General features: G+C 49.6%; 1 protein-coding gene across 9 annotated transcripts in view; it reads right to left on the bottom strand.

Moving 5' to 3' along the window:
* Window positions 1–1,621: 1,621 nt before the first annotated feature.
* Window positions 1,622–14,761, bottom strand: part of auts2a (activator of transcription and developmental regulator AUTS2 a) — a 503,450-nt gene continuing 490,310 nt past the window's right edge. For 2 of the 9 annotated variants that reach the window (XM_071330206.1, XM_071330280.1), the window contains 13 exons: window positions 13,439–14,006; window positions 10,958–11,259; window positions 9,709–9,941; window positions 8,329–8,373; window positions 7,149–7,244; window positions 6,867–6,938; window positions 6,629–6,658; window positions 6,438–6,509; window positions 5,847–5,988; window positions 5,315–5,395; window positions 4,990–5,073; window positions 4,550–4,790; window positions 1,622–4,429 (listed from right to left, as the gene is read on the bottom strand). In XM_071330206.1, the coding sequence (XP_071186307.1) occupies window positions 3,124–4,429; window positions 4,550–4,790; window positions 4,990–5,073; window positions 5,315–5,395; window positions 5,847–5,988; window positions 6,438–6,509; window positions 6,629–6,658; window positions 6,867–6,938; window positions 7,149–7,244; window positions 8,329–8,373; window positions 9,709–9,941; window positions 10,958–11,259; window positions 13,439–14,006 (3,272 nt within the window). In that variant the 3' untranslated portion in view covers window positions 1,622–3,123. The remainder of the gene's footprint in view (window positions 4,430–4,549; window positions 4,791–4,989; window positions 5,074–5,314; window positions 5,396–5,846; window positions 5,989–6,437; window positions 6,510–6,628; window positions 6,659–6,866; window positions 6,939–7,148; window positions 7,245–8,328; window positions 8,374–9,708; window positions 9,942–10,957; window positions 11,260–13,438; window positions 14,007–14,761) is intronic. The other 7 variants (XM_071330223.1, XM_071330233.1, XM_071330244.1 and 4 more) reach the window with 7 other exon arrangements.

The following is a 14,761-nucleotide window of genomic DNA, read 5'->3' as shown; positions in this document are numbered from 1 at the left end:
TAATCTATGGATTTCACGACTGGGAAAATAGTCATCAGAAAAACAGTGAGTATCTGGTGTTTCCACCATTTGTAGTGCGACACATCTCCTTCGCAAAGAGTTGATCAGGCGGTTGATTGTGGCCTTGGGAATGTTGTCCCACTCCTCTTCAATGGCTGTGCGAAGTTGCTGGATATTGGCGGGAACTGGAACACGCTATTGTACACATCGATTCAGAGCATCCCAAACATGCTCAATCGGTGACATGTCTGGTGGGTATGCAGGCCATGGAAGAACTGGGACATTTTCAGCTTCCAGGAATTGTGTACAGATCCTTGCGACATGGGGTTGTGCATTATCATGCTGCTTCATGAGGTGATGGCGGCGGGTGAATGGCATGACAATGGGCTGCTTCATGAGGTGATGGCTGCGGGTGAATGGCATGACAATGGGCTGCTTCATGAGGTGATGGCTGCGGGTGAATGGCATGACAATGGGCTGCTTCATGAGGTGATGGCGGCGGGTGAATGGCATGACAATCGGCTGCTTCATGAAGTGATGGCGGCCGGTGAATGGCATAACAATGGGCTGCTTCATGAGGTGATGGCGGCGGGTGAATGGCATGACAATGGGCTGCTTCATGAGGTGATGGCGGCGGGTGAATGGCATGACAATGGGCTGCTTCATGAGGTGATGGCGGCGGGTGAATGGCATGACAATGGGCTGCTTCATGAGGTGATGGCGGCGGGTGAATGGCATGACAATGGGCTGCTTCATGAGGTGATGGCGGCGGGTGAATGGCATGACAATGGGCTGCTTCATGAGGTGATGGCGGCGGGTGAATGGCATGACAATGGGCTGCTTCATGAGGTGATGGCGGCGGGTGAATGGCATGACAATGGGCTGCTTCATGAGGTGATGACGGCGGGTGAATGGCATGACAATGGGCTGCTTCATGAGGTGATGGCGGCGGGTGAATGGCATGACAATGGCCTTCAGGATCTCATCACGGTATCACTGTGCATTCAAATTGCCATCGATAAAATGCAATTGTGTTCGTTCATTGTCCGTAGCTTATGCCCACTGCCACCACGGGGCACTCTGTTCACAACTTTGTCATCAGCAAACAGCTCGCCCACACGCCAACGTTCTCTAAAACGACATCAGAGGCGGCTTATGGTAGAGAAATTAACATTCAATTCTCTGGCAACAGCTCTGGTGGACATTCCTGCAGTCAGTATGCCAATGCACGCTCCCTCTAAACCTGAGTCATCTGTGGCCAAAACATTTTTTTTAGGGTAGCCTTTTATTGTCCCCAGCACAGGGTGCACGTGTGTAATGATCACACTGTTTAATCAGCTTCTTAATATGCCACAGCTGTCAGGTGGATGGATTATATTTGTCACTAACAAGGTTGTAAACGAATTTGTGCAAAAAATAATGCTTTTTGTGCGTATGGAACATTTCTGGGATCTTTTATTTCAGCTCATAAAACATGGGACCAACACTTTACATGTTGCGTTCATATTTTTGTTCGGTGTAGTTATTTTACACCACTGATGTCGGATCGGACATTATGTTTACATTTCTAGTGCAGACCGCAATTATTTACCTCTCATGATCATAAAAAAGCCAGTAGACATTTTTAGTTCACATTTTTTAATAACATGGCACAATTTACATAACACAAGTTTAAATGAGGAGCATGCTGAAGATTCAGTCGCTTCTTTTTTTTGGTCTTACATTTTTTTTTTGATTCTAGAAATACTTTTTTTTACGTACATGATTAACAGCAAAAAACGTTTTTCTTGTTAACAATCTCTCTGCAATACGCATTGACTAACCACTACGGCTCTAGTGGACGTTTTTAATGTGTGGTTAAAAAAAAACACTACACAACATCTGGCTCTCACAGAGTTTTGAAGCGCACAACTAACCCTTCAGTGGACTACTAAAATAGATCTCTGCTCATTAGAAACAAACTATCCATAGTTTAGACTGGCTTTTTTGTCTTTTTTATTTTTATAGATACAACAACTTAGGATAGCACTTTAATACACTGTTAGATAAACATAACTTATTTCCAAACACATACTTTACACTCCTTTAGAAGGGATAATGTGGTGTATTTTTGTAAATGTGCTGTATTCTCTCCAAAACAAGACTAGTAGTGGGAGTAGTGTGAGTTGAGTTGTTGGGGTAACTGTAAGTAAGGGATCTCTCTCACTTTAAACTGTCTGTTCGGCGACTTCAGGCATTGGAATTCCTCTGAAAATAAAAATAGCTCTATAATAGACATTTTAAGGATTGTCACCACAGCTTTGTATAATTTGTAAGAAAATTGTTTTACGTTTGCACAACCGTTGTACGGTATAGTGTTTTTTACGAGCACTATTTCATTTCAGTGATATATACATTATTATGATTTTGTGAGATCTTGGTTGTGGAGAGAATACAGTGTTGTCAGAGTTAGTTGGGGTGGTGACCAGGCTGGCTTTCAGAGTGTAAGCCCAGACATTTGTTGCATAGTTGAATGGTGGGTATGGTGGTCTCTGGTACAATGCTTTTTCCGCCGCGTCAAGCAAAACCCAATCTGCAAAAAGCACATTCTACCCTTCCTCCTTCTTAATAATAGTCCTCTATTTACATTTGTTCAAAGTAAAGCTTTCAAAACACCCTTTTGCATATTTGTACCTTGATTTGTTCCTTAAGGAGTGAGCATGTTGACTGTACACATATCTACACACTTTGCTGTCTGTCAATGCATTGAAGTACCTGTACATTCCAAAACGTCTTTGTGAGGGATCCGTTTCTATTAACCTACACACCTTCAGGGTATTCCAGGCCGCTTTCTATACAAGACAAGAATACACACAAAAAGCAGGAGCAAACTGGAAAAAAGAGTTTAGTAAAATCTCATTTTTTGTTTACATAATTTCATCCCCCTTTTTTCCCCTTAAAAAAAAAAACACATGATCTGTGGGTGTTTTTTAACCACATATTATTCACAGCTATGGTACAGTCTAGTTTTCCCAAAGCTAAGTGCTTGGTGTGAGTTCAGTGTTAGTAATTGTGTCAGACACAGGGTATGGGGCAGAATCTGCCTGTAGTCCAGGGTGAGGCTAGGTTTGCACCCCGCTCCGTTCACCGTGCCTCTATGTCTTTGTGGTTGTGGGCTGACGGTCTGTCTCTGATGTCTGTGGTGAGGGGCATAGTCCGTCTGGGGGAGCCCGGCCTGGCACCCAGCGTGGGGATAAGGGGGGGCGGGGCGCTCAGGGAAGCCGTTGGGGGTGTTTTGTTCAGGATACCATTCTGGTGGGCTGCAGCTGCGGCAGCGTGGGCGGCATACGCTGCAGCGGCGGCCGAGGGGCTCACCCTGGAGTAGTGCATGCTGGGTAATCCGGGGGCCATGAGGCCGGGGTGGGGGTGTGGCAGGTGGCCTTCCAGGGCCGGGTGGTGCATGGCGACGTGCAGGCGGCCGTGCTCGTAGTCCTCTCTGAGCATGTGCAGGCGCTCGCGCTCCTCCAGGTGGGCCCGGGCCTCCTGCTCCCGGCGCTGCTCCAGGGCTAGAGGGTGGTGGTGGTCACGGTTAAAGTCATGAGACTCTCGGTCCCTGAAGGAGCGTTCTGCCTCGTAGAGACGCTGCCCGGCCAGCCGGTGCAGGGGATCGTTCCTCAGCAGCAGTTCCCTGGTCAGAGGGTCCCGTCTGTGGATGTCCAGGCCCCTGTACGGGTCCCTCATGGGGTCCCAGTGGAAGGCTGGGTAGGGGAACCTCTCTGCCCCTGGGATGGGGCTAATGCCCATGAAGGGGGCCACCATTCGAGTCCTCTCCAGGCCGCTGATGCTGTTCATGGGGTGGACGCCCGCCATGCCCATGGGCATCGCCATGGAGGAGGCGGGGTGGGTGTGGAAGCTGGGCGTGGGGGGCACCTGGTGCGGATGTGGGTGGAGGTGAGGGTGTGGGTGAGAGGGGGGCCTGTCCCTGTCCGTAGGGCTGTCCTGCTCCTCTTTCCTCTCCTCCTTAACCTTCACCTCGTTGTTGTTCTTCTTGTGGTGCTCGTAGGGAGAGGGCAGCTCTCCCTTCTTCTCCATCAGGGCCTCCCTCTCCCCCCTCCCCAAGCCCCCGTTGGGCCGGTCCAGGCTGGTCTGGCGGATGTAGGGTGAGGTCGTCCCTCTGCCATTGGCCTTGTCCTCAGTCACCCGCCCGTCGTGGATGATTGGCGTTGTGTCCTTGTCGCTGTGGTGATTTTCTTTGAGCTTGTGCTCGTCTGTGCCGTTGTCCTTCCAGGAGTCGGGGTGCTCCCTGTCTCGGTCTTTGGGCTTGTCCTTATCCCTGGTGGGTTCGCTGGGGGGCAGGTGGTTCCTCGGGGGCTCCGGGGGACGGCTGTGACCCAACAGGCTGATGGGGACTGGGGACGGATGGGTCTGGTGACGCTTCTCCATGGCTTCCCTGGATGGACACAAACAACAATGGGCTTTAAAGTCATATTTAAATTTGTATCACTAGTTCATTGTTTGTCAGTGGTATAACTTTAGGGTACATTCAGAGTTGTCACTTCATAACACCCACCTCTCCTTGTCATCTTTGTTGACAGAGGAAGTGTCTCGCTTGTCTGAGTCTCGGTCTCTCTCGTGGGAGCTGACTGAGGCGCTCCTCTCCGAGTCGCCAGGTTTGAGCCAGGGTGGAGGGGTGGGGAAGGAGGGCGGCGTGCGGTGCAGCCGGTTCCACGGCTCGTGGTTGTTGCTGAAGTGCTGCTGCGCATTGGGGCTGTCTTTATGGCCAAACACAGAGTTAGGCGCTGTTAGGGATTCAACACACGGAAAGAAGAAAAGACCAAAACACCAGTTAAAAGGCATATCTCCCTGGTGTGATGGTCGGTTAACTCTAGCGTTAGAAGTCCATGAATACCCCATGCAACGTTCGTTTTTCACTTTCAGAATCTGACCGGAAATTCAAATGATTGGTTGTCAAATACACATATACATTGTTGTCATGGAGATGAAACTCACTTAGTGCTGGGTTTCCAAGTCCACCAAAGGCTGCTGTGCTGAGAGAGGCGAGTCCTCCAAATGAGGGAGGCCTACTGAATGGCTCTGAGGGAGGGAGAGAGAGACAGGCAGACAGAGAGAGTGAGGGAGGGAGAGAGAGACAGGCAGACAGAGAGAGAGAGTGAGGGAGGGAGGAGAGAGAGCAAACACAGTCAGCACCCTCTCTATATTGCTCCTTCACAGTGTCAACCAGCTTCTGACACAGACACTGTACTCCTCAGTGCTCCATACACCCTCAAAATCATTTGAAATGCTACATAGGTGTACTGTGTGGGCTGCGCCTTACCTAAGTGAGGTGCAGGGGTGAGGAAGTTGCCAGGGTGGTGGGACGGGTGGCCGAACGGGCCGGCTGACGGGTGTGTAGAACCTGACACGGGAAAGGGTTGATGTAAGACATCTTCATGATAGAAAAACTAGATATTCATCTCCCTTAGCTTAGACATGTGTAATGTAGCTCAAATATTTGATTGTAGCATCATAGATTTTGAACTGAGATACAATGTAGGAAAAATAAGCAGGATGCATCCCTTTTTAGGCAAGAGCATTGATCTCAACATGTAATCTATAACCTATGTGGAGACTGGTGCTTTGCCTTGACACGCCATGTTAAAAATAGACCTCTCCATGGGGCCAGTGGGATTGATCTAGCTCTGTGGGGAGAGGAGGTCCTGGAGATATTGTGTCAATCATAGAAATACAATGACCCATGAGTGTTCCAGTCAAATTGTTCTGGTCTGAAGGGCTTTGTCTCTTCTGGTAATCCAATTTCTATGGTGTCAATCTACCTCTACCCAGGACACTAACCAACTCGCACTCACCTGCTGCTGAGAAGAGCGTGGCGGGACGCGCTAAGTCGTGGGGGTGGTGCATCGCGCCAAAGAGGCTGGGGCCGGGGGGTCGACTCAGGAACTCCGGCTTGAGCCCGAAGTCCAGCTTGTGTGGGTCGACCTGCATCTGCTGCTGGAAGACGCCAGACAGGGAGAAACAGCACATGAAAAACCCATCGCCAACACAGCAGTAGCAGCAGAAGGGGTCTGAGAGCTCAGGCATGAAGCTGATCTCCGTATGCGAGTAAAGTAACATTTCCTAGACTTTCATTGCATATCTGCAAAAGATGGGTCAACGCGCGTGCAAATAAACAATATGTGTAAACGGCATTTACCCTCCAGTACACCAGTGAAGGTACCACAAGATGGCAGTCCTCTTATAAGACTCTCTCTCTCTCTCTCTCTCTCTCTCTCAATAATGTCTCTCTCCAGGAGGGGAGCTGGATTATACTACCAATTTAACTGGCTTGGGGCTTAGATGATAAAACATTGGGGTTTAGAGAACCACACTATAGTGAAGCACAACAGACAGTGTTTCTCTACAGTCTGTGAGTGGAAGGAAGTGCAAAGGGGAGGTCTCACCTTGACTTTCTGCTGGTGGTGGTAGATCTGCCAGGCCATATGGACATGCATGGCACACCACTTCCCCGGTTTCTGGACAAACGCAAAACAAGAAGATATGGTTAACCTCAAAGGCAGGATTCTCAAGGACACATTACGGGATGTTTCTTTTTAGATTTATGTTAGGGGAGAGAGAACTAAAGCATTCCTACCCTGAGAATGGGCCGAAATGGATCCGTTAGCTAGAGGAGAAAAAGAGGGAGAGAGAGGGGATAGAGAGATGTGGGGGGGAGAGAGGTGGAGAGAGAGAGAGAGGGGGGAGAGATGTGGAGAGAGAGAGAGAGAGAGAGGGGGGGCTCAGTTACTTTCATGTCTCTCAGGCGTTCTTAATTAGCAACTATGCGTGGCTTCACTATTGAATGAGTGAGTGTGTCCAGACAGGGTGCTTACCCTGGGGTCCTTCTGTAAGAGTGTGTGTGGGACTGCTCCAGGTCTTGAGGCCACATCCAGTGGGTTAGAAGTCTACAGAACACAGAGAGAGCTCATTGTGAGAGGAGGTATGGGGAGCACCGTCTCTGTCTTTAGTGTGTACATGCACGTTTCCCAAGTCCACTCCCTATTCTGATAACGTATGTTAAGCTGTGTGTTGGCCGTCAGAGAGCACCCTCTACAATGAAGATGTGTTTGTCATGTTCACTGCTTGTGTGTGTGGTGTTGGCCTGTGGCCCCTACCTTGGGCTGGAAGGCCCCCTGCAGAGAGCCGAATGGCCCGTTCGGAGGGATCACTGGAGGAATGCCGGACACGCCCGGGGGGTAGGAGTGAAACAGCTGAGAACAGAAGAGAGGAGTGAGGATGGGTGTGGTTGTTCCGACAGAGGAGAAGGACAGCAGCTGTATGAACACTGAGATGAAGGAGGGAGGGGCCATGATGACATGACAGGGTACAGGGGGGCTGGGGAGGGAGGGAACAACATGACAGACATGATGATGTCACAACAAACCCACCATAACTAGGGATCAACATCCAGACCGCCGTCAGTCAGGTAGCTACAACTGTCACTGTTCTTAGTGCCTCAAAGTGTTTAGCAAAACTAAAACAGTTACACTTTTATAATGGTACTGAAATCACCAGGTATTTACTAAGCACTAACATGGACATTACACAGTAATAACCTATGAGTTACTTATTAGCCACTAAAACAAATCTACAGTTATTGGCTAGTCATAGCTAGTGTTGAGAGTAAAACTGAACTCTCTCACCAGAAAGAATCCTCCTATACAATCACAACGGGTGTCTGTCTGTTGAGGCTTACATAATATACTTCCACATTAATGAACTAATTTTAAAGTGGGGTTACCCAGCCTAACGGTGGTGATAGTAGTGAGATGAATTAAGACCAAACTCTGACTAACATGTAATTGCTACTCTGATTCACAACATGCACAACAGTTGAATGCCTCTGAATAGCAGAGCAGTAATTGAAGGCAGAGGTCAAGTGTGGTGGAGACAAGCATTTAGCGGCACACACGCACGCACACGCACGCACACACACGCACGCACGCACACACTTGGTACAGCCATTGAACTAAATTGAGAATTTGTCCTATTCACTTGAGTAGGAAGGGGGTTGCAATGATTCAGCCAGGTTCCATCGTGTGAATGGTACAGTAGTGAATGAATGAGCAAGCAGACAGTCGTGTTAGCAGACAGACACATTGTGATGGGTAAGACAAAAATACAGCATTCCCGGATAGACAGGATGCTGTATTCTCTCAGAGCAGAAGCAGAGGTGGAGGCATGGGAGCTACTGTATAAATACACACAGAACCACAACATGAACTAGCATGGATAGATGGGAGGAGAGGCACGTACTGAGTGTACAAACTACCCCACAAACACAGAGAAACTCACGCTGTGTCTGTAGAAGGGGTCAACTTTTGTTGGGAATTTTTCAAACTGTAGAAGGAAGGAAATAAACAGAACTAAGAACAGGGAAAGAATATTCCAGCAGCTAAAGAGGAGCTTAATGATCTACATGTCAGACTGGGCTGTTTAGTGAATCAAGAACACAGAGGAGCCATTTGACCACATCGTTATCCTCAGCCTTAACAGCCCTTTCCCTGCCTCTCGCGCTCCCATTTCGTGAGCGACTGAAGAGCTCATAAACTATGCAGCTCTGTGTATCCCTGTGTCTCATTTGGGGAGGTTTTAGTGGTTTAATGTGGACCTAGGGAATACATTTCCCCCACTCAAGTATAAACACTGCGGCCTTAAAAACACTTTAATGTCCTCATTAGCTGTCAGAGTGCTAGCCAATCTGCCTTTGAGGAATATCTTCAGAGCAATGTACAATACTCTGCGGTTACAGTAGGCGCGTGTGTGTGTGTGTGTGTGTGTGTGTGTGTGTGTGTGTGTGTGTGTGTGTGTGTGTGTGTGTGTGTGTGTGTGTGTGTGTGTGTGTGTGTGTGTGTGTGTGTGTGTGTGTGTGTGTGTGTGTGTGTGTGTGTGTGTGTTTAAGGTTAGGGTAAGGTTTAGGGAAAATAGGATTTTGAATGGAAATACATTTTAGGTCCTCACAAGGATAGAAAAACAAGTCTGTGTGTCCCCGTTGTCTGGGTCCATGGGTGTGTCTGTGTATGTTTGTGTGTTAGAGAGAGGGCTGGTGAGCAGGCCTGTATCAGAGGGACAGCCACACAACACAGTGCCTTTGGCCCCAGACAAACAGCGGGGCTCCAAACCCAAAGCATTCTCCTATAATGAAAACTCAACTAACTACAGTACATGATGTCATTTAAGACAGAATGATTAAACTGGTATTATGTTCTCAAAGCTAGCCCAGAATTATGCAACTCTGCCTCGGAGGCAGTTATTGCCAATTTAGCAAAAGCTGGATTCAAGTTTGGGGTGCCCAAAATATTCCAGAGAAAACACTAGAAAGAGTTTTTGGGAGAAGAAAGGCATCAATGTGGTAAAGAATGGAGAAACACATGGTTACTATTAGAAGGCACACCACAAAAAAAACAATTTTCCTCCAGCAAGACTAGGACTACCTTATAGTACCAATACTGTATTAAAACAGCCGTGTTCAAAAACACTACTCTTTCCACCCCATTGTTAATGCATATACACCAAGCATTTTGAGGTTTTTGCTGTAAAAGCTTAATAAAATAAAACATCATCAAACATTGCTATCATTACACCCCCCCCCTCACCCCCCAGTCCACCGCCCCTCCTCCCCAAAACCCCCAACCCTCTCCGCCCTCCCCGGAGTGGTGTTCTACTTATCCTCACATTTCTGGCTGGGGTACGCACCATGGGGGGTGCAGGGGTTGGCATGATGGCGTGGGAGAAGGGAGTGAAGGTGTGCTGGTGGGTGTGCTGGTGCGTGTGTTGGTGCTGGTGCTGGTGCTGGTGTTGATGGAGCTCGGTGCGCAGGTAGGGGGGCGGGCCCAGGGAGGCCCCGCGGTCGGCGCTCTGCGAGGCGAGGAAACGGTTGTTGAGCTCCTGGCGCAGCAGGTCTTGTTCTGGAGGAGAGAGAAAGGAGAGGGAGAGAAGAGGAGGAAGAGGAGGAGGAAAGAAGAAGATTCATGTTCAGGACCTGTGTCTGTGTGTCTATGCCAGATCTGTTCTATAACAGCTAAGGATAAGACGAGGAAGAATACCCATGATAGCGAAAGTGTCTGTTCCAGATCTGTTTTAAGTGAGAGTAACAATCTCCATGGCGGTGCAGTACAACCACTACATAGGCTCTATGGTGTTAGTCACATGTCACATTAAAACCAAGATAGAGACTCAGGATGATCCGGATGACAAGGTCCTTGTATCGTCTTCACTATGGGAGTCACACAGGACATTCCTGAACGGTGCGTGCTGCTTGAAGAGTCAGCAACGTTACTGCAATTACATGAAAACCTCTAACCCCATTTTAGACCAGAGCTGTTCATTAACTGACCGGCTCACAACAGGTTGAGGAGAAATAGACAAATGCATTTTACATGCTTTTCAGAAAAAAATGATTCTGTATTGACTGTTTTGATTTTCGGTGAGATGAACACATTTCCTTGTGAAAGTGAGAATTGCTCAGAGCGACACCGTTACTAAATCATGATCACATTTGATCACAGTTTGGCACAACAGGAGAGGGCATAAGCACTTTCATCACATGGCCTGATTGGAAAGATAGGGTGTGTTGTTTGAGTAACCAAATCAATCAACAGAATATAGACAGAGGGAAGGACAGGACGCCTGTCAGCACCCACTGCACTACGATAGACAAACACAGACGGCACAGAGTGCAGCGAACACAATCCTGAGTCGTCAGTCAATGTCTCCTATAAATTAGCATCACGGTAACCGTATGTCCGTCTCTCTCGCTCCCTGTCACAGTTTGACACGTCTTGTGCTCCACACGCACCCATCATGCCACAAATGACCTGGTTTCTGCCACAACAGCCATGAGAATTTACAGCTTTGCACATTGTTGTTGTGGTGCAGTTCTCCTGCCTGTCCACGTGGGGGCCAGCCTGGTACATGTGCCTACCTGAGTAGGGTGTCCCAGCGGCGGGGTGTCCTCCGGGGACTGGCAGGGTGCTAGACGTCAGTGGCGGAGGTGGGGGCAAGACTGCTGGAGGCGCAAACATATTGGGGTGATGGGGGTGTGGCGAGGACTGCAGGGCGGGGGGGAAGCCGTGGGGAGCAATCTGATTGGCTGGGATGGGCAGGGGGAAGGCGGTGGCTGCTGCTGCAGCGACTGAGCCGGATGGCGGGTGATGGGGTAGATGTGGGGACGGGCCAGCGGGGCCGTGGGGCTTGGTACCGCCCGGGGTACTGCTCCGACTGCTGCTAGAGAGAGAGAAGGTCAGAGAAGGGGAGAGAGAGAGAAGGTCAGAGAAGGGGAGATAAAGAGAAGGTCAGAGAAGGGGAGAGAGAGAGAAGGTCCGAGAAGGGGGAGAGAGAGAGAAGGTCAGAGAAGGGGAGGGAGAGAGAAGGTCAGAGAAGGGGAGAGAGAGCAGGTCAGAGAAGGGGAGAGAGAGAGAAGGTCAGAGAAGGGGAGAGAGAGAAAGTCAGAGAAGGGGAGAGAGAGAGCAGGTCAGAGAAGGGGAGAGGGAGAGAAGATCAGAGAAGGGGAGAGAGAGAGAAGGTCAGAGAAGGGTAGAGAGAGAGCAGGTCAGAGAAGGGGAGAGAGAGAGAAGGATAGAGAAGGGGAGAGCGAGAGAAGGATAGAGAAGGGGAGAGAGAGAGAAGGGGAGAGAGAGAGAAGGTCAGAGAAAGGAAGAGAGAGAGAAGGTCAGAGAAGGGGAGAGAGAGAGAAGGTCGGAGAAGGGGAGAGAGAGAGAAGAACAGAGAAGGGGAGAGAGAGAGAAGGTCAGAGAAGGGGAGAAAGAGAGAGAAAAAATGATACCACTTCCACATGTCAACTCTTCCCCTTGTTTATAGTAGATATGAAGCTCTAACAGACAGAAAGGTTTCACATCCTATTAAATGTTTTGTCATACCTGTGGTATATGGTCTGATATACCTACGGCTGTCAGCCAATCAGCATTCAGGGCTCAAACCACCCAGTTTATAAGTGCAATTATAAACTGGGTGGTTTGAGCCCTGAATGCTGATTGCCTGACAGCTGTGGTATATGAGACCGTATACCACAGATATGACAAAACATTTATTTTCACTGCTCTAATTATATTGGTAACCAGTTTATAATAGCAATAAGGCACCTCTGGGGTTTGTGGTATATGGCCAATATACCACGGCTATAGGCTGTTTTCAAACCTCCGGGTTGCGGCGTGCTTAAGATCAGCCCTTAGCCGTGGTATATTGGCCATATACCACACCCCCTCGGGCCTTATTGCTAAAATAACCACCACTGGCAAACATTATAGAACAGCATCTGTGTTTGAACGCTTCTCTAGTTGAAGGGATACTTCGGGATTCTGGGCATGAGGTCCTTTATCTGCTTCCCCAGAGCCAGATGAACTAATAGAGACCATTTTTATGTCTCTGTGTTCAGTATGAAGGAAGTTAGCGGTCGTTTCATGAGCCAATCCTGCTAGCTTTAGTGCAATGAAGACTGGAAGTCTAGGATAACTGCTCGCATGCTAGTAGATACCCATAGACTTCCAGTCATTGCGCTAACACTAATTATCATTATCAAACTACCACTAACTTCCTTCATACTGGACACAGAGACATAAAAATGGTCTCTATTAGTTCATCTGACTCTGGGGAAGCAGATAAAAATTATCAAAATTACCAAATTATCCCTTTAATCAGCTCCAGAGGTACATGCATAAAAAAGGAGAGAGAGAGAGAGAGAGAGAGAGAAAGAAGGGGAGAGAGAGAGAGAGGACAGAGAAGGGGAGAGAGAGAGAGAGAGAGAGAGAGAGAGAGAGAGAGAGAGAGAGAGAGAGAGAGAGAGAGAGAGAGAGAGAGAGAGAGAGAGAGAGAGAGAGAGAGAGAGAGAGAGAGAGACCAGGCAGAGAGTCTGTTGTTGTGTGTGTGGGTTTCTCCCTCTGAGACTCATGTAGCAGTATCTTAACAAGCTAAGCCCAAAAGCTTATTAGCAGCTGCCGCCTGTCTCCGTAACCACCATGTGATTATTCACAGAGGCTGCCAGACCCGTTGGCACACTGGCAGAGGGTTCCAGACACAGAGCCAGCTCCTCCCTGAGACGGAGAGTGGGGCGGCTATCCTGGAGCGCTGAACTAAAGCACAGTATGCTGCTTGACTATGGGTGGTGGAACAGCTAGCTGATCCATAGAGATGGGTAAAGAGATGTGACTGGTAGGTAGAGAGCTGAAGGCTACTATCAGCGGATGACAATGTGGGTGGAAAATAAATCCAAGCACTTATCGCTCAGCTGGAGAGGCGGTAGTTTAACTACCCTGGTGAGAGTCAGCGGTGTTATTTGGCTGGAGGGTTTCAGCGTATTACTAACTCAAGGTTTGATCTTGCCAATCATTTACACGCTGACATAAGATAAGAGTTTGAATACTTTCAGGTAAATAGACTTGGAACTCACCTGAGGCCGTTGAAGCTAAGGCTATTGCTGTAGGCAGACAGGGGGCGAGAGTGTGGCCCACAGCGTGAGGGAGGGCGATGAAGCCCGACCTGGCTCTGGCTGGGGTGGTGGGCCGGTAGGGCGGGAGACGGGGGGTGTGGGTGCAGGCTGGCAGTGGGCGGAGGTCGTGGGTGGGGCAGGGGCTCAGGCTGGTGCTGGGGCCGGGGTTGGGGGGGCTGCGAGGGCTCTTGACCCTGAGCGAGAGGCAGGACTTCGGGGATCTGAGGCCTGAGGGAAGCCTCTGAGCGTGGGGGCTGGTGAACAGGTACCTGGGCCAGACGGGAGCTGGGGGGAGATGGCTGGGCCTGGGAGGTGGGTAGGGACAGAGGCAGGGGGCGGGCAGCCGCACGGGGTTGCGGGGGTAGGGGCTGCTTGGGAGCACTGGGCGCGGGGGGAGGCACGAGGGCTTCCCTGCAGCTTTCCAGGCTCTTCTCCTGGCTGCGCTCTAGGCCTGACACCTTGGAGAGGCCCAGGCCGCCACGCTCCTGGCTGTCATTGGTGGAGACTGCATTGATGCTGAAATCTGGAACTGTGGACAGAGAGAGGGAAACACAAAAAGAGAGACTGGTCAGTACTTCAGTCACAGACACGGTTCATATTGACTCACACAGACTGCTCACTCCAACAAATAAGAACTCCACAAGAGCTTCCAAACACTAGACAAACTCTGCTAATTTCTACAGAACAGTCCATTGATAAAGTCCATTAATAGTACGATATACAGGATGCAAGACCTCAACAGAGCCCCTCTACAGTGCTGCTACATGGCAGGTAGGTCCTACTCAGACAGACACTGTGCTGCACATCAGCAGTCAGCTCCCTGCATGGTGTATGAGCTGGAGCAGGAAGACTAATGGAGGATGACAGTGCATACACAACCAGTAATTAACGTTTCTCTCTGGGCTTCTGGGGGCACGCACACACTGGCTAAATCTCTGCAGAGCTGATGACTGGGCCAGTACCCCAGGGCCGTGGCAGTGAGGCAGGCAGGCAGCCCTCTGGAGCTCCATTATAGCAGACTAAGGCCTCTGCGATGGCTCCCTCTGTAGTATTGTTGCTAGGCTGGTCCCAGGGGCCCCTGGCCTCATAGAGGAAGACCCAAGGGCCCCAGGGACCGGCCTAGCAGTAATATGACAGAGAGCCAGCTTACAGACAGAGAGCAGACCACGCCTGGTCACCTGTCTCTCCGCCTGCCTCTCTCTCTCTCGGGCTCCATACAAAGCCATCCATTACCAGTAGAATGTTAAACAGGGATTTAAGCACCAAGGCACATGTGACACCATC

Source organism: Salvelinus alpinus, chromosome 1 (genome assembly GCF_045679555.1).
Source record: "Salvelinus alpinus chromosome 1, SLU_Salpinus.1, whole genome shotgun sequence".
Lineage (NCBI taxonomy): Eukaryota > Metazoa > Chordata > Actinopteri > Salmoniformes > Salmonidae > Salvelinus > Salvelinus alpinus.
This window is presented reverse-complemented; position numbering and strand designations above follow the sequence as displayed.